The sequence below is a fragment of the Hydra viridissima genome, unplaced genomic scaffold (genome assembly GCF_058129835.1).
Source record: "Hydra viridissima isolate aposymbiotic clone 2 unplaced genomic scaffold, HvirCarnegie_v1 scaffold_14, whole genome shotgun sequence".
In the NCBI taxonomy this organism is placed as follows: domain Eukaryota; kingdom Metazoa; phylum Cnidaria; class Hydrozoa; order Anthoathecata; family Hydridae; genus Hydra; species Hydra viridissima.
The window spans coordinates 3,260,078-3,285,544 of NW_028324313.1; the positions used below are offsets into that span (position 1 = coordinate 3,260,078).

Genomic DNA, 25,467 nt, shown 5'->3' on the forward strand with positions numbered 1-25,467 from the left:
TTTAATAAAATATTGTATCGTATCGGTATGTACCGTTATATACCGATTTTACAAAAATTAACGATTTTAGCGAGATATACCGAGATATATACCAATAACGATACACGTTTTATTTGGTTCTATAATTTATCGAGAATATCGGTATTGTATCGTATCGCATAAAATCGTTAAAAATAAAAAAAATCGTAACGTATCGTTTCAAACGATACAAAAATCAAATCTCGTATCGTATCGTTTCAAAAAAATAACGAGACGCAGATGCTTACTGCGTATCGTTTCTGTATCCTTATCATTCCGATATGATAGCGGAAAAATCATCGGATTGACGAGAGTTCCGGTATATGCCGAGATTTAAACTAACTACAATACCGAAAAAAATTTTTTTACCAGCTTTTTTGTAGTAATTACTCAGATGACACTTTTTTTTTTCCGCTATCGTATCGGAATGATAACAATACAGAAATGAAACGATAAACAGAACCTTAATAAATAAGTATTAGCAAGTGGACGTTGATCGCCTTTTGAGTGATACTTTTATCTGCTTAATACCATGTTAATACCACACAAGCGACGTTTGGCGGAACATTATTCCGGAAGAAATGTTATCGGTACAAAATGTTCTTCAAATGTTCCTTGCAGCGTTCACACGTAAAATCTGTTTGACGGTGCATAAAAGGAATATCGCTTAAATAAACGTTAACTTATGTAAATATAATTATATCGTTATAATATAGCTATTTTCCCTAAAACAAAGTAAAGCTATACTTTTTGCATATAACTTTTTGATAATAGTCTACGAGAAGTAAAATTTTTTTAACTGGTGACAACTGAAAAACGAGACTGGATTTAACGACACATCTCTTTTAAGGTGTAAGGAAAAACAAAAAGGAAAAATGTTTTAGAAAGTATTTTTTATTCTAGTTTTTCTCTATACAATCAGTTATTTTCAACTAAACCATTCCTTCTGACTTTATCAACTAGGCCTGATATAGACTGAGCTAAACTCCACATGAGCTCAAAATCAACTTTATTAAGGCAATACTTCATTCTAGAGCGTAATTTTTTAAGATTTTCTGCATACCAATTATTTTTGTAGACAAGGCCTTTCAAAATACTCCAAAAATAGGACAACATTCTGGCAAGTTTGTAGCGTTATCTGCTTTCTCAACAAAATGCACTTTTTTCTTTAGATATCTGTTTTTGCATAGTGAAATGATGCCAAATCGGGTCAGAAAACATATCCACCATTTGAATGATACTTATTGATGAATGGAATAAGCTTCTCCTTAATGCATTTAAGTAGATTTTTTGATTAACAGCCAGTCAACTAGGCATAAAATAGAGCTGAGAAATGCCATTTTCAGAAAAAGTAATTCATAGAATTTTTTTTTGAAACTTTTTGTTTTGTATTTAACTGTAGATGGAGTAGATTTTACATTGCTAGTATAAAATATATCATATCCATTGATACTGGAGTGATTTAACGTGAAATAAAACTCATCATCATGGATTGGTTTATGATTTTTGAATTTCTGACACAATCGACTGCACTTAGTTATAGCAACTGCTTTTTGCTGGTCAGAACGTTTTGGAGATGTCTTTTTTTTTTGGTTTCATTTTTGTCTTTTTTAAAATGTTTTACTAATGTGTTGCTGAGTACAGCTGAGCTATTTTAACTGCTTGTCGTTGAGAAATTCTGTCTTTATTGTCAAACATAAGTTTGAGCCTTTTAATGTTTATCTTGGTCATTTTTTTAGCTTTTCCTCCACTTCTTTGAACTCTTTGGTAACCAGATTCACATTCAGCACATTTAGTTATCTTGTAGATTGTAATATTAGGTATATTCGCAATTTTAAAATGGTCATAAGAGAACTTTTTACCAGCATTTTTGTAATTTAAATAAAATTCATATACACATTTTCTAATCTCTTCTTGTTTTGAACATTGTTTTTTATTCATTTTTCTATGAAAAACAAAAAACAAAAAGAAAAAAAAAAATATTTAATAATAAAATACTTTCTAAAACATTTAAAATAAAAATACTTTCTAAAACATTTAAAATAAAAATACTTTCTAAAACATGCAAAATAAAAATACTTTCTAAAATATTTAAAATAAAAATACTTTCTAAAACATTCAAAATAAAAATACTTTCTAAAACTTTTTTCCTTTTTATTTTACCTTATACCTTAAAAGAGTTGTGTCATTAAATTTAGTCTCTCAGTTGTCATCCATTGTTATTATTTATTTATTATTATTATTACTATTTTTATTATTATTACTATTATTATTATTATTATTACTATTATTATTATAGTTGTTGTTGTTGTTGTTGTTGTTATTATTATTAATATTATTCTTCCATAAATCTAATAATTTGCTTGTGTTAGCAATATCCATACAAATTTATATACAGGAGATGCAACAAGAACAGTATTAGCTATGCTGGCATTAACAATGTATTGATCTGTATGCTGAGACGTGAAAATTTTGAGTTTACTAGATATTATGTATTAGTCTATCACCTACTAAAAAGATTAAGTAAACTGAATCTGGCAAAAAAAAAAAGAAACAAAGAAACAAAGAAGTGCTTGAGAATTGAATTAAAGGTTAAACTTTACAATTGGTTTAAGTTTGTTATGTATCTAAATACTTTTGCATACAATATAATTATGTCATGTATATTCTAGAAGAGATATAGGTCTAACCTCTAGACTATTCACTACAAATTTGTTATTTCACTTTAAGCCTGCTTTAAGCCTGCTACATTTTGAAAGTGTCACACACAACTTCTTTTTAATTATAGTTAAAGGATAACACAATGTGAATCATATTTTTGTTTAAGCTAACAACCTAACATCAACTTTATAAAAAGTCTAGTTTGAGTTGCGTTAACATTAAATGTAAATCTTCCAGTCAACCATTTAATAAAAAATCAAGCAACAATGATTTTACACTCTGGAGACATTCATCTGTTACATTTTATTGTGTAATAACATTCATCTGTTACATTTTATTTTGTAACAACATATAGGTCACTGTGATTCATGTAAATTGGTCATGTAAATTGCAGACTTTGTACTTTCATTTGCATCAAAGACATTAATTATAACTTTCACTGTCTAGGAAACCTATCTGTAAAAATATTTGAATAATGTCATTATTTATTTATACACTAAAAAATAGCCTTCACATTCAACGACTTGTTGAAGCATCTCCAGATTGGGAAAATTTAGGGATTAAAGCTTTAACACAAAAAAATTAAATGTATATTACACAAAAAAGATAACAATAATTTCTAATTTATATAGTCAATTTAATATTAGCTGCACTTAATTTTACAAAAAAAATTACTTAACTTATAATGGTTACACATTATATAGTTACAATATTTGTATGTGTAGCCATCACAAATTCATGGTGGAGGATCTCTTTCTCTTTACATATAAAATATATTCATACAAAATGTTGGAACATTCTGAAAGTGTACTTTTGTGATTATAAATTACCTTTTCTACATTATAAAATGTGATATAGATTCCTTAAGATCATTCAATTTGCCAAAAATATTAGGTTCTACAGCAGTTTTATTCCCTAATCCTTTCTGAAGAGAAGATATTAACTGTTTGGTGTCGTTAATAAAAAGTTCCAATATTACTTGAAGTTCTTTTATAACTTGTAAAGATACTTGTTTTACTGTTCTTTGATTTGCCTTATTGGCAGGACATCCAACAGTTACAACCAATGGGTTTCCACCAGTTGATAAAGAAAAAGTTGTTCCTTTTGGAATGCAGTCAGCTTTCCTCTTATCTTTTAATAAACCAGAAGCAACTTGTTCAGCTTGAATGCTTCCTAAGCTCTTGGCAAGAGAGATCAAGTTTGTTACAGCAACTGAAGAAGAACAGTTGTGGGTGTGTCCAGGTGCTAACATTGAGAAACATTTTCCACAGAGCTTTAAGTTATCTGGTGAAGAAGATATTATTGGTTCTGTTTCACTACTTTAGAGCATTGAAGATGAATTCCTGGTCAGCATTTACCACTCAACCTTCAAAAGTGGTATTTAAATACATAATATAGTGATAAATGCTTCATTACAATGAATAATTTAATATAAATAGTGGTATGGTGTTTTAAATAAAAAGATAAAAAAAAAAAAAAACATGAAACATTTTAGAGATTGTTAGATTCACTTTATAAAAACACTTTAAAAAAATTAATGAGTTTAAAAATATATATATTTTTTTTAAATTTGAGAATTACCTTTGATACTCTCTCTCCCCACGAGCCTCTGGGTGTATTTCCTGACTTTATCAAGTAAAGGTTTCTTCTACAACTAGAGTAAACTACAGTTGGGTAATTACAAATTTCAAGGGAATACCCAGGATATATATATATATATATATATATATATATATATATATATATATATATATATATATATATATATATATATATATATATATATATATATATATATATATATATATATATATATATATATATCTTCAGATCTTTTATTGTTGAATTTACATCTCATCAGATCTTCTATTGTTGAATTTACAGAGTATAAAGATTTCGACCTCGCTCCAAAAACCTCCTTGTTGGTATCTCTAACGAAACTAAAACATGTTATCTTTGTTAAATTTTAGGAATTTAAAAAAAAAATCAACAATTGACCCCGATCAACAAAGTCACCCCGGCGACCAAAGTTACCCCGGTTGACGGTACCATTTTGAATACTTTTTTAACGGGCAAACTTTTTTAACGCCATAAAGCGTTAAAAAAGTTTTAATGATTTTGCGCATGCGCAGATTTTGCATTTAATAAACTTTTTTAACGACTAACTTTTTTAACGCAACAACGGCCCTGTTTCGCTTTCAGGAAAACACCGTGGGAAAAAATTTTTTCGAAACCTCAATTCGGGATTTCCCTCCTACTTTTTCGTTAGAATTATTGGTTTGCGTGGCTTTCAAAACTAGTTGGTTATTGTTAGTTCAAGTCAGGACAAAATTTAAAGCGTGGCTTCATGTAAAGTTTGATATAAAAAAGAAAGTTCCAACTAAAGTATAAACTGCTTCCGTTTTAATATTCAAGATAAAAGCTTCAAGATAAAGCACAGAAAACCATCTCTGACAAAATTTTTAAAAAGTGTAAATTCTAAAGATGGAAAACTCTCTCTTTAAAAGCACGGGAGTGTTAGAAGGAAATGATCTGAACTTCAAAGATAAAAAATCAGTTTGGAAGTGTTCAATCGTGGACGAAAATAATTTACAAAATATAGAACCGCTTTTAAATGTTTGTGAGCCAACAAAAGTCCAAATAGAAGTCGATTGTTTAAAAGATCCTGAATTAAGTTCTGAGAAAAACATTGAACTAAAGAGAAATAGAGGGTAGTTCAAATTGGTTGCTACAAAATCATGTTGAAGCGATTTTTGAAATTGGTGGAGATCTTATACTAACACTGTACATACAAGACCTAAAGAATTATTCAAAAGTTCGTTTCAGTTTTTTTCTTAGCGTTAATTCTAAAGTAAAAGTTGTTAATAACGTTAAGCTGGAATGTTAAGCTAAGAATGTTAACTAGTTTCGATATCTTGGAACATGGAGAAGTTTTACGCACTATTTTATAAATCACATAAAGAAATCAGTTTAGTTAAGTTTAAATATCTGTATAAACAAGTTGAGTAACTTTAGTGCTTTATTAATGAGTCAAAGAAAAAGAAGGAAAAGGGGCAATATTCATTTACTTTTCACTTACATAAAAGGTTACGTGTAATTTGAAACAAAAATTATTTTTTTTACAAATACGCTTGATAGGTTTAACAACTTATAAAGTAAGAGTGTCTCGAAACGTTCATAAAAATAAAAGTGTCTCGAACAATCATATATATATATATATACAAGATGTCTAACTTGCGGGATTTTATTGGACGAAAAGTGAAGCCGCATTTTTGTTTAGAAATTGAATCCGCCATTTGTAATAAGGGCAAAAGCTCTATCTATCCGACGTGCGAAATAAAAGTTAAAAATGCATTTTGAGAGCATTTAAAGTTCCCAATAAATTAAAGATCGTTCAAAAACTCGTTTTAATAATTACTTAGACAAGTTTTTTTATGAGCCTAGGTTCTTTATAAAATATCAAAATTCATAGAAATGCTCTAAAAGCGTCTGTCCCAAGTTAAAAAACTTGGAGCTTTTTTACTTAATGAAATCTGTGAAAAGGTATGTCACTTCCTTTCATGTATCTATTAAAACAATCATCGCAGCATAGGAATTCACCACTTTAATATTAATTTTTAAGATACCATATAGTAAAATAAGTTTTTTTTGACCTAATTAGAAATGTCTTCCACAACATTACGTCATACCATACGGCTTCAATTTTTTGGATCGAAGTTAGACATCTAGTAAACTGACCTATATCAGGGCGCGTCTTAATTCTGGCCAGTTTTCAGAAGTCCTAAATGCTTTAATGTAATAGTCTCTTGGTTTGATATTTTAAATTTGTAACTTTTAAATATGCAGTTAAAAAAAACATTTAGATATGCTGATGCTTTGAAAACACGTTGGAAATCTTTGATTAATTTTTTGCCTCCGTAAACTCGACGTTTGATATTTTCAAAGTTTTGATAATTACATTCAAACATTATTGCGTTTGTAAATCGCTTGAATTGAAAGTAATATTAGAATACAATGTTGTTAAAACTGTATATGTATTTATGCTTGTTTTAAATAATGTTCATAAATTCTATTTACTTTTGAATTTCTCTATATAAAATTGTAATATATTTTCTACCGAATGTTCTTAATTCTGGCCATAGATAAGTTTATGTTTACGACTTGTTAAAATATAAAACATAACTTTCAAAATGATACATTTATAGATATGTGTGTGTTTGTTTGCGTAAATTTGAAAGCTGTTATTTAATGTCTATTAATGATCATGTATATTGCTATGCAATTATTATGTGTTATATGTACATGTGTCAGTATGTATAGAAACAAATGTATATATACTGCGTTATATTAGGTAAACAGCCTATATAATGTTTAAAAATAATGCAGACTTAACTTTGCAGACTTAACTTTAAATTTTGTTTTGAGTAGATTAACAACATATTTTTATAACATATTACAAATATGTTATAACATAAAACATTTTATAAACAAAGTTTTATATAAAAGCCTTGATACATGGTCTTGATTAAATGCTTTTTTGCTTAATAATGTTTTAATTTTGTTGTACAATAGTTAATGTTATAGATATGCATCTACATATATTATGGCTATATGCACTTATATGCATGAACATTATTGTGGATAGTAATAACTATCTTATAGTTTAATATTTATGTTTTTTATAGAACTCTGAAATTTTTTATTGGAAAAGATTAAGAAAGCTAAAGTAAGAAAAAATTTACAAAATTCTAAAAAAGTTGAAGAACTGAAGTAAACGTGGAAAACACTGTTTATAGAGTGCTGCAGCTATGATATCAGCTATTGAACCTGTAAAAAATGGATTTTCACAGCGTGCAGCATGTAAGACTTTTGGTGTTCCAAGATGTTCTGTGCAGGTTCGACTTTCTGGTAAAACAGAATTGGGAGCCAAGCCTGGACACCCCACCCTTCTAAATGATGAAGAAGTAATTGCTAAAAAAGGAGTAAAGTATCTACATAGTCGTACATCAGGTAATCGGGAAACAATCACTGTTATAGCTTGTGTCAATGCAATTGGTTACTCTCTTCCACCACATTTTGTAATAAAAGAAAAAACAAATAGGTCACTCAACAGCTTTCAAATTGAAATGAGTAAGAAACATGAAGAAATTCAAAAAAAATTAATCAAACAAAAAAAAGAAGAGAAATCGTTATGTTAAAGAAAAAAAAAACAGGAGGAAAAAAAAGACATAAAATCTGCAAACTGTAAAAAAAAAAAAAAAGTGATTAATTTATTATTCTTTTTTTTATTTTGTATTTATTTTAACTTGGATATTGGTGTTCTAGTTTCTTGCTTTTGTAATGCTTCTTCAGTGGAAATTTTTTCTGTTTAAAAGCACGTAATTTATAAAAGAAATTATGCCTAAATCTAGCCGGTGGTCAGAATTAGGTAAGAAGCGGCCAGAATTAAATCTTAGCGGCCAGAAATAGATCTTTTAGCTGGCATCTGAAAAACTGATGCTTAAATACATATCAAGTTTGATTTTGTTAAAAATTTTTCTGAATTATATCCATCCTTAAATATCCTATTTATATGCTAATTTATTCATGTAACTCTACATGAACTTTTATTTTCAAACAATAAGTACGATGTGGCCAGATATTGGTCAGTTTACCCTATATATAATATATCATTGGTCTCAAAACGTTCATAAAAATAAGAGTGTCTCGAAACGTTCATAAAAATAAAAACCATAAAATGTCTGTTTTAACATAATTTCAAATTTGATTATTTATCTGCAGAAAGACAATACTACTCTAGTTAAGTTTAGAATAAAAGCAGACATAACAGATGTTTAAGTTTTTCAACAAAATACTTGCAGCATTATGATAAAAAAACAAAAAATACTTGCAGCATTTTGATAAAAAAGCAAAAAAAAAAAAACTTGCATTTTGATAGAAAAAACATAGAAAATTATAAAAAGTTAGGGATATTCCCAAAAGCTAAAATTATTTCACAACTTTCAGCATTATAACAATTTTTTTATGCATTTCTCAGTAATACTTGTCTTTCCTCATAACGCTCAGAAATATTTCTCGAATCAATCAAAATATCTTCCAATTTAGCCATTGTAAACATCGACTTTAGACTTTCACACAAGTTTGTGACAATCAACTCTTTTGATAGTGAAACAAGACGGACATTGTTACGTAAATCTGAAATTCCAGCAACAGTTGTATAATCCATGTTAGTAACACCGTGCATATCTAGCACGATAGTATTTGGAGAATTGGGCTTATAGATTATTTCTTCAATAATATCTGTAATGTGGTCTATCCCAGGGTATAATAAACCATTACAAACACGTAACACTATTACTTCTTTAAACTCTTCTTCTTCCACTTTTGGTTTTATTACAGGATATAAAATAAGAAATATGCTGAAAACTATTCCAAGAAAAAGACCTAATTCAATCATGTAAAAAGAAAGTAGAAAAGTGATTGCATAAGGAAGAAGGTCCATCCGCTTGATGTGCCATATTGAGTGCAATATTTTAAAGTTGCACAATGGAAGAACAGCAAATATAATGATGGCGGAAAGAGATGCTCGAGGTATAAATGCAAACAGTGGTGTGAGATACTTCAACGATAGTAATACAACTATTCCTGTAAATAAACCTTAAAAGAGAAAATATCACAAGTTTATTCTTATATTACTGATATACAAAACATAAAAAATTCAGTTTAGGGACATAAAGGAGAAAAAACAAATATGATATTATTATAAAGACTTAATATTTGCAAATGATATTAATTTTGATTATCTATGAACAAAGGTTAATTGAACTTATTTAGAAAAAATGTTGACAAAGATTAACGTTTGACTCTAGAAAAATCCACTGCAAAGAGCAAAAAAAGCATAAAAGCAGAATTTTCTACATGTTGAACAAACTCCGGCTGGTGTAAAATATCAACTGACTGAAAAAATTGAAGCCAAATCATTCAACTTGCTGGCATATTCTGACAGAGGAATTAAAGCTTATTTCATTTTAAGTGACATTACAATTAATCACTGTGTGTTAAGAAGAAATTAATTCCTGTAATATCCGAACATTGGTAGAAAATTCTGGCCCAACCTAGTAACATTAGTAACATCACATTAAACAGTGTGGCTCTGTACCTTGCTGCAAAACACATCAATTTATTACAAAAGCTGATATCTTGTCAAATGTATTGAATGATACCCAACTGAAGATTTTCAGACGATTCTGAAAAGAATGGTCTATGTGAAGGATTAGCAAGCAAAAATTTTTTATCGAATTTCCAATAAGAAGAAAACTCAAGAGAAATAACATTTATCTTATAAAACAGCTTTCTAAAACTGTTGAGTTGAAAAAATCAGAAGAAATTAAATTTTAAAAAAAAAATTTAGATTTTAATATCTTAAAGAAAACACTCCAAATTTTAATGGAGAGATTAAATAATTTGTTTTGTAAAGTTGTTAAAATAATTAGCTGAAAAATTTTTTTAATTTAAAGTGAAAGAAAAAAAATTTTTTTTTAATTTAAAGTGAAGAAAAAAAGTTTTTAATTTAAAAATGAAGTATCTAGAAAAGCTGGTATTACATCAACAAAAAAAATACTCAACCTGCTAACGGAGTTTTTGCTCCACTTTGAGAGTTAACAGAGGATCGTGAAAAACTCCCTGTTACTGGAAAACCTGATACAAATGATCCAACCATATTGATCATTCCAAGAGAAAAGAGTTCTTGGGTAGGTGCAATCTTATATTTATTCACATGACTAAATGCTGAAACAAAAAATGGAATACTATTTAACATCTCTTAGCCATTGTTACCTAAAAATTTCAAGTACTGCAAACACCACTAATGTAATTACTGAGACTTAAATATACTACTAACATTTACTAATAGTAGTATATTCACTAATATTAGTAAATATACTACTAATATTTATTTATTATTTATCTATTAATTATCATATAATACTACTAGAAAAGTAGTTTCTAATTCTATATTAGCAGCATTTTCAGTAATATATTTACTACAAATTTATGATAAAATTTTGCTGATTTTGCATCTTTACAAAAGCATTTGAAAGAATTTTCAATACCCTTAAGAAAATGGTATCAATAAAAAAAAAAAAAAAAAAAAAAAAAGGAAATTTACTAAATTCTTGTTTTGCAATTTTTAGCAATATTAAAAATAAAAAAGCTAATTTTTCATATACACTAAATACAAAGAATAATGTTAAACTAAAATAATGTTAGATAGTTAGATTACTTATTTTAGAGAATTTTGATGCTTGAGAGACTGAGAATGAGTTAGATTACTTATTTTAGAGAATTTTGATGCTTGAGAGACTGAGAATGAGTTAGGCTCATACTGTTTTAGCAAATATAAATTAATCATATATATAAAAAAAAAAAAAAACCAAACTGGTAAATAATCTGGTAGATTTATTGTAATAAACCGAAAAAAGTTTTACTATTGCTCATTTAACATTTGTTATTTTAAGACTGCATATCAACATTATTACCTTTTCCAACTGCTATCATTTCAAGAAGAGCTACCAATGGCACTATAAAGAAACCTCCACCAAACTGGCTGATAGTTTCTGTAACAGTGAATGTGGCATTTTTACTCTCACAAAAAGGTGTAAAATCTGGAATCTGTAATTAAAAGTAAAAAAATTACATCACATAACCTATAGGTTTACAGAATTCTACTAATCTTTACTTATCAGGAAGAACAGTAAAAAAAACTTCAAAGATTAAAGCTGAATTTGAAAAGAGGTCCAAATAAAACATTAAAAAAATAATAATAAAACCACAAAAAAAAAAGTCCTACTGTAAAATGAGGTACTCCTTGATAAATTTTGCTGTTTAAAGTTAGCACATTTGTGAGTTTCAACTGTTTTAGAATAAACACAAATAAGCATGCAAAAAACCAGTACAAATGCATTTCTTGATATACCACTTATCCAAAGAATTTTGTACAATATAATTTTTGTAGAAGAAATAGAATTATTGGGTTTTAAGTTTGTCAACAAAGTCAATGAGAACAAAATCATGATACAAACAGCACTTAAAGTAAAATCATAGAAGTTCCAATTTTTAACATTTTTAAACACTTCTATTAAATTGCTAAAGAAATTTTGAGAGGTAACTTTGGTTCCAGTCAAACTGTTAAATTGACTGCCTGCTATTGTTATTGCAGCAGCAGATGTAAATGCAGAAATTACTGGCAATGAAATAAATCTAACCAAAAAAACTAGATGAAACAGAGTCATTGCTAAAAGTAGAACACCAACATAAAAAGAGAATGTAACTGCCATCTCTCCACATTCTGATACATTATACTTTTTTTATTAACAATGCCATAATTGCTGTAGGCCCAACAGTTATATCTTTTGAAGTTCCGAACAAACAATATAAAAATGGGCCCATAAATGAGGAATAAAGACCAAAAGCATTTGGTACATCAGCAAGAGAAGCATAGGCAAGTGCTTGAGGAATTACCATTATTCCAACTGTGATTCCAGCAAAAAAATCACATAGTAAATGTTTGAAAGTGTAATGAGGCAACCACACTAATATTGGCATATATCTCTTCAAGTGATTATAGCAAAAAGCTGATAGCGTCATAATTTTATAGCACCACCTACTTAATACCATCAATAACAAGAAAGTAGGTATATACTCATAAATGTAAAAATATATGTATCGTATATACTTTGAGCAAAAAAAGCCTTTATACTGTTTTTGTAATAAAGTAACTAAATAGTATGTATGCATTTTAGTAACTTTTTAGTATGTGACAACTAAATAAACTTGCAACACTCAGCATTATTTATCAATGCTGAGTGTTATATACTCTACGTTATTCTGAGATAACATTTGAAGTTGAATATCTGAAAGGACACAAATATTAGATGCATTGTATTTAAAGAAAGAAAAACCCAAAAACATTTACTGTTATCTTGTCATGAATGCAGGTGCTAGTATCAGATATTTTTGCTAGAAACTCATAAATTTGTGATATGACAGTTTAACATTAAGGTCTAGGTTTTTCTCCAAGATGTGATAAGTTTCAATTCAGAAATGAAGAAAGGAAGAAAAAAAAAAGAATTCTGAATAAAAATAATGAAATGAAATAGGTAACCACCATTAATGCTGTTAAGGATTTTGGTTACGATACAATTAAGAAATAGTTAAAGACAAGGAAAAAGCTTTAGGTTAGTTAGCAAGCAGGTAGTATTTTTATGCATTTTGCATGTTAGTTTTATTCCTTCTGTATGTCTACTAGGGCAAAAAAAAACTAAAAAAACATTTTTTTAAATGTTCTTTAAAGTTGTTATATTTAGCATTTCTTCAGAGTTGCTATTGGAGGAGTAATTTCATTAACGTAAAACTAGTCTTAACAGTTAGGTATTTCATTCTGGAGACAACAAATATTTTGCTCAACTTTGTATTTTATAACTTGGGGAATCAGCAACTTCAAGTTCCATGTGCCTTTGTTCAAATTAAAGCCTAGAATACTTATTTTTTAACTATCTACTTCCACAAATTCCTGCTATGATTCAATGGTATAATCTGTGTATAGAAGTTTGCTGAGTTATTCTTCAAGAATTAAAGTAATGTGCTTAATGCACAATACTTTACTGCATCTGATAGATTTATAAAAATTGTAAAATTTGTAGGTCGTAGCGATGCACCTTTCAAACTGATACTTTCCATGGGTCATACTAGCACCTAAATTCATAACAGAAAATATGTTTAGATTTTCAGAGATCTTTTTTTCTTTTAAAGTTTTTAGTGAAGCCGTAGATCAACCATAATAGTCACTCTGTTACCGGGTTGCCTCGTGATTTTTTTTTTTGTTTGTTTGTTTTTCCCTTCCTTTTTTTACAGCGTCCTGTAAGCGTCTGCGTCTCGGAATCGCTTTCTCGTAATCAATCGGGACAAGCGTAACAAGACGAGAAATTTCCCGGAAAAAAAAAAAGAGAAGGTTGTCCCGGAATAATGTTGTAAATCGGGACATAAATTTTGTCTCGGAATTTCACAATTGTGTCCTGGATAATTATGAAACGTTACGAGACAGATCACTTATATTAACTAAATATCGCTATCGCAGAGAAGAAAATTTTTTGCCAACCAAGTTTGTTTTGCCAGCCAGAAAATGACGCACATTGGTTCAAAACAAAAAAAAAATAAACCCCACACAACTTTTTTATAAATATAGTGCACTTTTTTTAATAATATTAAATTAACACTTTTTTTAATAATATTAAATTAAAATGATTATTTATTTAAAAAGTAAAAACAGTTTTTTCAAAAAAAATATATTTTGATAAATATATTTAGCTTTTTCGAAATATATTTATCAAAGCCTGATAAAAATTTTTAACCCATGTCTCTTTCTTCGGGCGTGGTCATATACACTTCGTACGTTGTTTTTTTGGGCATGTTCACATTTACTTCGTACGTTAGAAGACGTATGGAGTAAATGTGATTAAACAGATTAAATTAAGGCAGCTTAACCTGTTTAGTTACATTTACTAAATTTGATTAAGTTTGGGTAAATGTGACTAAACAGATTAAGCTGAGGTTATAGAGATTAAAAGCTTTCCCTTAAAAAATTTTTCAGTTTGACTGATGTTGATTTTTAAGTTATGCAAATAAAATTCGTGTCACTTTTCTTGAATTTAAAAATTTTTGAAGATTAAATAAGGCGTAGAGAGCCTAATACCCAACTTTTACCAATTAGACTTTATGCGGCCTAACCCCTCTTCTACTTAAAAAAATCTGTTGTTTATAAAGTTTATTAGTATTTAATAGTAAAAATAATTTTTATACATATATTCATCCGATTTAAAGTATCAGTTCAGAACGTCTTTTTGCTGTTTTATCAGAAATAATCTCAACAGGCTGACCCCAGTCTGACAGTCAATGCCACATATTATGCAACAAACACCTGCAGCCTTTCCTGAGTTTAATTCGGTTCTAGAAGATTCCATGCATTTTTAAAAGTTCTTCTTGACTTCACCGCAATTCTAACCCTGTTTCCTACTCTATAAGTAAATCCTAAGAAGCTTTGTTTGATCATTAATCCTGATTGACGAACGAGTCAAACGTTCTCCGAAAAGGCTATTACCTTTTTTCAGCTCTTCAATAATCTTGCAATCATATTGCACAAAAAAAAAGTTAAAAAACTGATACAAGTTAACTGAACTTGTTTTTTCATTGCACAAACTTAGATATTTTATAATTTATCCTGCCATTTAACCTGGAAAAAAAAAAATAAATGCGTTTTTTAATGATTATAAAGGTTTTACTTATTATACTCAAACATAAAATAAACTTTATTATATTCAAACATAAAATAAAATGGCTTTACAAACATTGTAAGTCACACAACCTCGTATTATAGTTTTCAATTTTTTTACACCTGTAGCTAGTCTTTCAGTGAAGGCTCCAAATCAAGATTATCATCTGATGCTCTGTGGAATGTTTGCAAAATTAGCTCGACATTGTCATATTCCTCAGTCACCATTTTTTTCCATGCAGTTAACATTTGATTAAATATATCATTGAACTTTGGTCTACTTCATAATTTATCTGAACAAAGTATATTTTAATAAAATTATATTTTGAACAAAGTATATTTTCTACGTAAAATTTAAAAATAAAAAAAACATTTTCTATGTAAAATTTAAGCACTTTTTAACGGTAAATTTGTTAAATAAAACATCAGTCTAAAATCTAAAAAGAAGCGAGGTCTGGCCAGAAGGTGGTGGGATTTCGGTTTATGTCTTAAATTAAAGCTGTGTCTCATTTATTAACATAACAAAAAATTACTATTGGTTTCCTCGGAGGAACGCACAAATCTTTGTCTTGATACTGCTCTTTATCTTACGCACAACAGATTCTGGAACTTTTTCACACTCTTTTCCCCATGGTTTCAACATAGCGTCGGCAGTTTTAATTACCTGTGACTTCTTAGACATGTATCCCTTGATAATTGCCCAGAATTTTTCGATCGGTCGTTATTGAGGGAAGTTTGGAGGATTCAGCTCATTCGGGACGAAAACTAACTCTTTGGCATTCATCCAATCAATCGTGTGTTTGACTTTATGAAATGAAGCGAGGTCTGACCAGAAGGTGGTGGGACCATTATGGAACTTTATAAAAGGTAGCAGACGTTTTTGCAAGCACTCAGAGACGTAAAGTTCTATGGTCATTGTCTGAGAAGTGACAAAACTTTTGACTTATGACCACAGCTGCATATTGCTTGCCATATCATGAATTTTTTACAGAACATGTCGCACTTTAGAAACTTAAACTTGTCACGAACACCAAATCACTTGTTTGAAACATAAAATAGACGGTCTGGGAACTGTTTTAAGTCAGTTTTGACGTAAGTTTCCGATGATAAGGCAGCCATTTTGGTTTGGCGAGTCAAAGTCATGAAAGTACCGAATCAAATAATTTGATTAGGTATTTTCATGTTTTTAAAAGACTTCAAATGACAGAATTTACGCACTTTTATCACAAATGATCTTGAAGTTCCGTATCGTTGAGCTCGAATTCTGCCTCATTGGCAGGGATTTTGCTTGAATGATCGCTTTAAGTTCTCAACTAATTTCTTATCGAGGAATCCTAGTTTTCTTCCTGAAACTTTCTTCTGTTGAATAGTTCCAGACTCCCGTAATCTCGAAATCACACGTTGGACTGTTAATCGAGGTACTTTGGTTGCCTTTGCGGTTGAAGAATATGATGCGCTTGGAATCAAAATAAATTTGTGCAGAGCTTTTTCGCTAGCTTTTTCTTGTTTCGACGGCATTTAAAAAAGTATTAAAAATTCCTTTTACAATGTTTATTTTTTCAGTAACGAAGAAACACAGCTTTAATGAAATAAATAAACCGAAATTTTAGACGTTTTATTTTAAAAATTTCCCGTTAAAAAGGGCTCAAACTCTACGTAGTCAGTCTTTATGTAATTCAATAAGTTTACTTCGTTTTTACATTCGTTCAAAAAGAAGTTTGATAAACTTTTTTTAGATGATCTTATGACTAATAGTTTAGACAACAATAAAATGTCCGCACATGCAGAAGTTTTTTCTTTCTTTCCGACCATTTTGTTTCCAGGTTGCATCTTTTACAACTTCTCATTGATTTTTTATTCATTTTGATTTTTTATGTGAATTTTATTTTACGTTGAAAAAGAAGCAGTATTCGTGAAGACAGGTTTACATTTTTTTAAGACCATTCTGTAGATTTTTCAGTGGATAATCTCTTTGGATAAACTATGTAGATATTTATATAAAGCACTCAACTGTTGAGTAGAAATAATGCTAAAATACTCTAATAAGAGTACCACCAGGCATCAGGGATCATTATTACAATAACTTGTGTTAAGAAAAAATGTTTTTTAATTTTTTTCTGTTCTTTTGAAATGTTTTTCTCGATATCTTTCGTTATGTTGGAAAACGTTTTAGATGAGGGTCTCTAATCATAGATCAGTTTCAAGTGATGCGTCATTTTTATTTTGAACTTTAAGATTCATCTCTTTTTAGTAAGGGGTAATGTAAATTTTATAATAAATAAAATAAACATCAGTGCAATGATTCAATTTAAAGCAGAGCTGTAAAACGTGAAATAATATTTTGTTGCTATATTGGTTATGTTTTTATTTTTTTGTTTGTTTGTTTTTTTTTCTTAACTCCACTTTCCAACACTTTCAATTAGTTTTTCACAAAAGTGAAAGAAACTTTAATTTATTACGAAAAAGATAATTTATTACGAAAAAGATAATTTATTACGAAAAAGATAAGCATTTTGATAAACATCTGACGCAAGACCGGGTTGTATATAAAAATCGGCAAAACCTTTTTTTTTTTCCTTGACATTTGAAACTAATTTCAAATTCTGCTTGATAGGTTGAGAAACTTACACCAACCGCATCCCAACAACAAAAAGAATAACATTGACTTTTCGTTTTTCAAAAAAGAAAATAATTTTGTTTGTAATATGCCCTTCTCAATTACAACACTCGTCATCTTATCTTTTAAACGCCCTTTAAAGATTCGTGAAGGAGAAAAAAAAGACTTAAGATTTTATTTACTTGCTTATCATGTGCTCACCAAAGTATTATGGGAAAAAATTTCTTTTAATTGCGATTAATAAAATCTTTTCCTGTGTAATATATAACTAAAATAATTTATAACTATTTCATTCATTAAGAAAAAGTAAACAAAAACTGAAAGATTAATTTGGTTAACTGTTTTAACACCAAATACTTTTAGCAGTTTTCAACAAATTCAATTTATAGCTGATTTCAGCAACCTTTTAATAATACTTTTGTTAGCATTACTTTTGTTCAGGGAATCAAGGTGTGTTAAATTATACTTGCTGAAAGAATTTTCAAACTTAGATTTTCATCAGTTTAAGTCACTTAACTTTTTATTTTGCTTTTGGCTATTTTCTCATTTAAATCCATACATGAATTTTATATTTCAATTCACGAGTTTTATATATGTAACCAGGCCTTGCGTCAAACGTATTATCTAATTGCTTATCTTAACTTAAAATTTCTACCAATCCCATGGGAGTTGTTTAAGATTTAATTCAATGACTAATTTTGAATAAACTTAAGAAGAAGAAAATTAAGTAACAAATTCAACAAAATTAATAATAAAATTATTCAACTCCGTATTTAATGCGTGACATACCGTGATGTACGGTGACATACCGTGTCATACCGTGTTAAATATTTACAAACACAATAGTTATTACAAAATTTAATATTTTTTTAACGGAGATATGTAATAGTAATATATAGTAATAAAAACGAAGCTAAATTGTTAATTGGTACTCTGCGAAGGAAATAGATAATGTAGGATTCATTTTTTTACTTCTAAGGCCATTAACAGTATGATTTTTTTTTTTTTTAATCTATTTTTATCTAACGAAGAAAAACGTTACTAAACAGAAATAAATACTGTGAAAATATGTAATAGGAATAAATGAACTCATCAATCTTTCAATGCTAATTTAACACCACACGCAAAACCAAGACAACTGCTCAGAAGTTGTATTAAAAAGAAATTTATTCGACATAACGAAGTTGTAAACTTCAATGATTCACCTTAATTAAAAGAATTTTTTAAACCTCCTACGTGAACAAGAGAAAAACGTCCAAGACTTTTTTAAGTGCTTTTCAATTCTTAATTTTTTTTTTTTTTTTCCGAGATCAATTGAGGGTTGTCAAATAGAACAGAGATTCCGCTTGTTTTATGTTTAAATAAATACAAAAGGAAAGAAATAAAAACAAATAAAAAGGTAAGCAAGTAATAGATCGATATAAACAAGCAAATTTATAAGAATGGAGTGGAAAAGATATTTCTGGCTATAAGATTTGATTATTCCAAAACTTTGTTCGCAAATAATGATCTCCAATTTTACTGATGCGATTAGTAATGTATCAAAAACAAGTGATGCTTCAAAAAATGGCACTGAGTTAAAGATTTCAGAATGGTGTCTTGTCGCTGCTTTTGGGTTGATATTTTTTATAGGAGTATTCGGAAATGCATTCGTTATATATGTGTTTGGTTCTAAACGAAAACGCTCAATGGCAGATTGGTTGATTCTATACTTAGGAGTTGTTGATTTTCTTTCGTCATTCTTTAACCCGCCCCTGTTCATCTACCTAACGATTACCCAGAATGGACTGTGGCAGTTTGGTAAACTTGGATGTAAGATTATACCATCGGTTGGCCCAATCATGGCCACAGTATCATCAGGAGTCATACTTATCTATGCAGTTGATCGATATTTAGCGATAGTATCACCTTTCCATGGATCTGCATTATCTTGGAGAACCGTAACAACAGCTTTTTTTATAAACATAATTTTATCAATCTGTTTTTTTTTACACTATATTTTTGCAATAAAAGTTGATCCAATCAGTGGATATTGCAATGTTCCAAAGGTAGGTGATTATAAATTCGGCATTCCTAACTGCCTTCTCATAGTTTTACGCTTGGTTTTGTTTGTGTCAGTGTTTACTTTTACGACAGTAAAAATTTGTAAAACTTTAAAGAAATGTTGTGTGGTGTCGAGTAATCGAGAAATACGAGAAAGACGTCTTAAAAATTCTAAAAGAACAATACGCATCCTATTGATGATGGGCATAGTGTTCTTTTTACTAGTTTTTCCTAGGGAACTTTTATATTTCGTGTATAATTTATCGTGGATAATATTTCCAAATAGTGGGATTCAATTTAATCAGCAAATAATTGAAATCAACTCTTGGTTAAAAGTTGCTCACACGGCCAATAGCTGTGCGAATGTGTTCGTATACTCGCATTTGCATACTGTTTATCGAAAGCAGATTTTTAAGTTTTTTTTTTGCTTTGGAGGATGGAAGAAGAAAATTTCTAGAATAAATATCTCCATCTCCCAAATTACATCATTAAAGTTACGTCATCAACTTAAATCATCACTGATAGAAAAAGAAAATAAAGACGATTTTGTTAAAATGGTGTCTATATGAAGAATGCTGTTGATAAAGTTTGTGAACTTTTATTGTAATATTTTAAGTAAATAAACATCCTGTCTTTGAAAATATTGAGTGATACATTTTTACTTAGATATATGCTTTGTTAAGATACAAATATGTTTTATTAACTACTTAGTAAGTACAATTTTTTTTAAAATCGTATCGTTTCAGACGGAAAAACAGTCTGAGAGGAGGGAGGAGATGCTAGAGAATAATACACTCCCACTTTTTGCAAAGAACGAGTTAAATTTTCTTAAAAGTTTTACAGTATAAAAGCAGTATCTCATTTTTCTCACATTGTGAATATTTTAATTACTTTTTCTTTTTCTTTTTTTGTTCTTTTTTTTAATTGTTTTTTAAAAAAAAATGTATTTAATTTGTTGTTACTTTAAAGAGAGAAAAAGAGAAATTGTTATAAATAATAATAGTTTTTACATTGTATATAAAAGATTTCTTTGACGATTACAAATCATTAGTTCATAAGGTTTTTTTTTGTTTGTTTGTAGTTTTCAGTATTTAAACAAGATGTCAAAATTTATTTTGAAAATATGAAGCATATTTAAAGTTTTGTGAATCGCATTTAGAGCTTTTTTTTTTAAAATTGTGAATCTAATATTTAGATTCAGTGTGAATCTAAATCTTAGTTTTAAAAAGATCATATACCCATAAAAAAGATCATATACCCATAAAAAAACTCGACAGAAAATCACTTACCCATGTCTGGATTAAGCAATCTGTCTAGTGTCCCTTTATATGAAGCATTTAGCTCGTTTTTTACATAACTTCTTTTTCTAGAATTAGAAAATGAAGTAACACACTTTAATTTTTTCTTTAAACTTTAATCGAAATTTTAGTTTAAAGAAGAATCCGAAAGTGTGTTCTTCACCGAATTTTATTTAGTACAATTCCTGTTAGTCATTCTTAACTCTCAATGAGAAGTTTTAATAAGAAAATTAAATAGAAACAGTGCTAAATTTACTCAGATGAACACAAAAAGATCTGTGAATGTTAAGATGATCATCTCTTTACTTGGTCAACAAGTATGATATGCTTATTATGCTTCTAATAATGAGAATTATAAAAAATTACTTTTTCTTTCCCTTGATCAAATTAAGCTCAAATGAAGCAAGTAGTAAAAACCCTTAACATGAGTGACTGTTTCAAGAACATTTTTTCTGGATTTCCTACTCTGAGTTATGTTAAAATTAAAACTAGTGTTTTTGATGAACCAAGCATTAAAATACAAAACTGTGTGACCAGTGAAAAGCTTTTTAGGAAATAAAAACCAAAAAATAAAAAAGTCTTGTAGAGTTGTTATTAAAAAGTAATGAATGATTTGGCTGCATAATGAGTATACATGATCATTTCCATTGTCACCTTAACAAATTTCTTGCTTACCTCGATGAGTAAGGCGAAAATTTTCATCAGGGTATTAGAAGTATAGGTGTCATGAGCTATATATATGCTTGCAGATGGAGTACTTAAAAGAGACTTCTTGTAATTAAAAATTTGTTCTATAATTAGCGTTCTATGTTTAATGAATGTTTTTTATATTTATTTTTTTTGTTCAATCATACACAAAGGCTTCTTCACAGTATATATAGAGTAAATATTTGCCGTGATAAGTAAAAACGATAAGTAAAAACGACAGCAACCCAAGTTTATCTTTAAACAATTCTCAAACTTAAAACAGCATAAATTGTGTTGACATGTTATTAATAACTAAAAATGTTATAACAAATAGCGACTAGAAAACACATGCGGTCTTTACTTGACTAAAATACCCTACCAAATTAATTCTTTTAATTGCTTACATGACAATAAGTGAAACCTCTCTCTTTTTAAAAAAGCATTGAAGAAAAACTTGCTCGCCCAGGGAAAAATTTTAATTATAAACAGGTGTTCAATTTTAAATAATGCGATTGAAAAAACTATTTTGGAACAGCTTAATCAGTGGGACCCCCCGGTTGGGATGCTTTTTGTGCCCACTCTTTTTTTTCTTTCAAGAACATCAGAGAATTTTTTAAATCAAGAAACTAAGAGCAGCCCACTTGAGCATAAGCCCGTCAAAAAGCTTGCTCAACCTGCTGCTACATGTTTCAGAACCTATCGTTGTCTTGTGGTTGGGCTTGTGTTGCGGTTGTGGACTATGGTCAGTCTAAGTTGACTGTGCATTGAGTGAGGGTGTGTGTCAGGGAGCTTTGTGCTTTTACCAAAGCGACGACGACCTACATTTTTGACTGCTTTACTAGGAGTTTTAGATGTCTGTTGCTTTCCCCCCCCCCCCCCAAAATCAAACCACTAACTGAAGTTTAGTAACCAATTTGAGCGTACCTCACCTGCCGTTGGATTGAGTGGTCAAATGTCAAAACTCATAAATTTGTCTCCATTATCAACCCTAAAAAAATTGGAGTTATCACTCGTATAGGATAAAAACTATCATCCATACACTCAGTTCAATTTAATGGAATTAATACGAAGGAAATGCTTGAGTTCTCAGACAACTTTTGTTAGATTTGAAGAAATTTTAAGGTACCAACTCAAAAAACGAATATTAGCGATTTTATCAAATGAGTTTACTTGGCTTAGTTTAAGGTTAAACAAGGTGATCAGGATAAATTGTGGGCCCTGCATAATGTATGTAAATCAAGTAGACGATTGCTACTTCTGTCTCACAAAGACTTCTGGTATACGAAGTATATGAGACAAAACTTATGTTATCCAAACCTGGCTTAAACAATTCATCTAGTACTTTACTGGAAGCGAAGCAAACTTATCAGATGCAAGCCATCAATAGCCATCTTGATGAGTTCCCAGCTAATCTTGACAACGCACAGTGACCCAGATTAATCTAAAAAACGGCAAAAAGTCCACAAAAAAAAGTATTATTACTTTTTTGAATTTAAAAAACTAGTTTTTTTAATTTTTCTTTTGGAAACTAAAGTTTTAATGCACAATTTTAAACATAACTGCCAGCCAAAATAAAGTTCCACGTTGTTCCACATTTAGTTTTAGTGAAATAAAAACACTAAACTATAAAAAAATAAACCCAGTAGTATTTGCTGCAACCTCCTGCTCCTTAAAGAGATATTTTAAATAGATTCATGCATAGTTTTGTCAAATGCAACACCCGCCCCTCCGTTTTCGATTTAAAAAACAGTTTTCGGACGTTAGTGTAATAATTCACAAACGTCTGAAAACTGTTTTTAAATCGAAAACGGAAGGGCGGATGCAGCTAATGCCGCACGTAGTTAGCGAGAGAAAGTTTTTTTTTTGAAAAAAAAATCCGTAAAAAGAAGACCACAAAAACCTGTTTATGATGCAAAAAAATCAAAGACCAACTCAAGCATTGACAATAAGTATTTGGTGCGAAATTAAAAAATGGGATGCTACCGCAGATTTTATGCATTTAATATAATTAACCTACATATTAATGCATTCAATAAAAATAATCTTTGTGTTTTTAAAAAGTAAAAACACAAAGATTATTTCACTAATATTATTGAGTTTAGTTCTTGATCAAAGAGTAAATATCATTTTTTTGATTTTTTTTAACGGAAATAGATAATTATCAGGCGGTTATTTATTACGGGGAGGGGGGCATTACTATAAACTGCAATAAAAGGAGCATAAACATGATCGTTGAAAATGTTAATGCTCCTTTGTTAACTTTTTTAATCCTTTTTCATCATTAAACTCCGTTTGTTGATAGCTAATTGAATTAGTCATAGTTGAAAGCACCATTTGTGCTGAATTAAGTTTTATTAAATTAGAAAGTTGTTTAATTGACTCAGTAAAAAACAGCATTTAACGTTAGAGATTCACATCATCTCTTTCTGAAACTGAGGGTCTTCTTTTGTTTCATTAAATAAGAACTAATTACGTTGGAATCACCAAAATTAAAGGCTGTCCATAACGATAAGGATCTATGAGATTTTTGAAATATTTCGAGAACCACTTAATCGATTTTGATAACTTTTTTTATTGTTTTAAAGCAAATTTATATTCCTTTCAAATAATATAAACGTAGTTTTGAAAGTTTGATTGTAAACAAAGAAAATGTTTTTGCAAGTGACTTAAAAACTGTGATCCATTTAATTCGCTAGGAAAAAAATGAAAACTGTCATTAATATAATCAAACTGTGAAGTGTAAAGGTCGCGGATTGTGAAGTGTGAAAGCTGCGGTCTTTAAAGTGTGAAGGTCGCGAATTGCGAAGTGTTGTCGTAGATTGTGAATTGCGAAGGTCGTGGATTGAAAAGAAAGTTGAGAAACCGAGAAAGAGATCCGTCAAATTTAGCTTAAGTTTCTTGAGATTTTTCTCCTAGCAGAAAACTGCTATGAGAAAAGCTTCAAGCTAATCAAAAGTGAAATATAAGAGATAATGAAACCCACTGCAAACTCAACTTTTCGACGATTCCAGCAATTTTATATGATTCCGAAAGAAACAAAGCCTAACGTTTTGCTCTTCTGATCTTACATCTTGCTATCGCTCAAGAAGTGTAATTAAATGGTATCAACAAAATGGCGTCAATTTTCTTCCAAAAATTATGAATCTAGCAAACGTGCCAAAACTTCATCCAAATGAAAAATCTTGGGCAAGAATGTAACACAAGCTATGAAGAAGGGCAAAATTGCGGTAGACAGGGGGTGTGGCATATATTTTTTAAATTTCGTGATGCCAAACTCACAATTCCGCCGAATTATGAGTGTGGCATCATGAAATTAAAAAAGAAAACTATAATCCTAAAGCTCTTGTGAGGTGTCCGCACTAATTGAGAAAATATTGTGATCAGGTTAAAGATGATTTTTTTCTAAAAACTTTAATGTATTTGAAGATAAATTTAAATCTTGAAAAAAATTAAATCTTGAAAAAAATTAAATCTTGAAATATTTCAAAAATTCCATGGGTCATTATCATTCCGGAAAGTCTTAAGAAGGTTATTTAGATGCATCAACAAACTTGGCCCCAGTGGAGTTTCTAATATATTTTGTAGACTTACCTTTTCATACAACTTTGCTTCGTCTTCTTTGTAGTCACATAATTCCATTTGTGATTCTTGATAAAGATTTGAGACTTGATAAAGTTCTGCATTAGATTAACAACTTAATCCTCTCTATCTAATCTTGATAAACTCAGGTTTTTTCCCATGTAATTGCAATGTTTTATAAAGTTTAACTTAAATCAAGTGTGAAGAATTCAGGTTGAAATACTTCCGATTTCTTGAAT

The 25,467-nt window shown here is 29.3% G+C and overlaps 2 protein-coding genes, 1 long non-coding RNA gene and 1 pseudogene across 4 annotated transcripts; 1 reads left to right on the plus strand and 3 right to left on the minus strand.

Moving 5' to 3' along the window:
- Nucleotides 1-3,316: 3,316 nt before the first annotated feature.
- LOC149878858 (uncharacterized) lies at nt 3,317-4,395 on the minus strand. Its single transcript, XM_090072039.1, has 2 exons — nt 4,261-4,395; nt 3,317-4,045 (listed from the first exon to the last, which is right to left on the minus strand). Exon 2 carries the CDS (start codon nt 3,929-3,931, stop codon nt 3,515-3,517), a length of 417 nt encoding a protein of 138 aa, XP_089928165.1. The 5' UTR covers nt 3,932-4,045; nt 4,261-4,395; the 3' UTR covers nt 3,317-3,514.
- A 4,240-nt stretch (nt 4,396-8,635) lies between these two features.
- On the minus strand, nt 8,636-13,912 carry LOC145200929 (sodium-independent sulfate anion transporter-like; annotated as a pseudogene). The gene is made up of 4 exons (XR_016446945.1): nt 11,528-13,912; nt 11,217-11,349; nt 10,306-10,467; nt 8,636-9,336 (listed from the first exon to the last, which is right to left on the minus strand). The product of XR_016446945.1 is annotated as a sodium-independent sulfate anion transporter-like (transcript).
- Nucleotides 13,913-14,549: 637 nt separating this feature from the next.
- On the minus strand, nt 14,550-25,364 carry LOC149878859 (uncharacterized). Its single transcript, XR_016447015.1, has 4 exons — nt 25,241-25,364; nt 21,638-23,090; nt 20,954-21,030; nt 14,550-15,297 (listed from the first exon to the last, which is right to left on the minus strand). It is a non-coding gene; the product is annotated as an uncharacterized LOC149878859 (long non-coding RNA).
- Nucleotides 18,431-20,348, plus strand: LOC145200931 (C5a anaphylatoxin chemotactic receptor 1-like). The gene has a single exon (XM_090072198.1). The coding sequence runs from the start codon at nt 19,127-19,129 to the stop codon at nt 20,231-20,233; it is 1,107 nt and encodes a 368-aa protein (XP_089928324.1). The 5' UTR covers nt 18,431-19,126; the 3' UTR covers nt 20,234-20,348.
- Nucleotides 25,365-25,467: the final 103 nt, after the last annotated feature.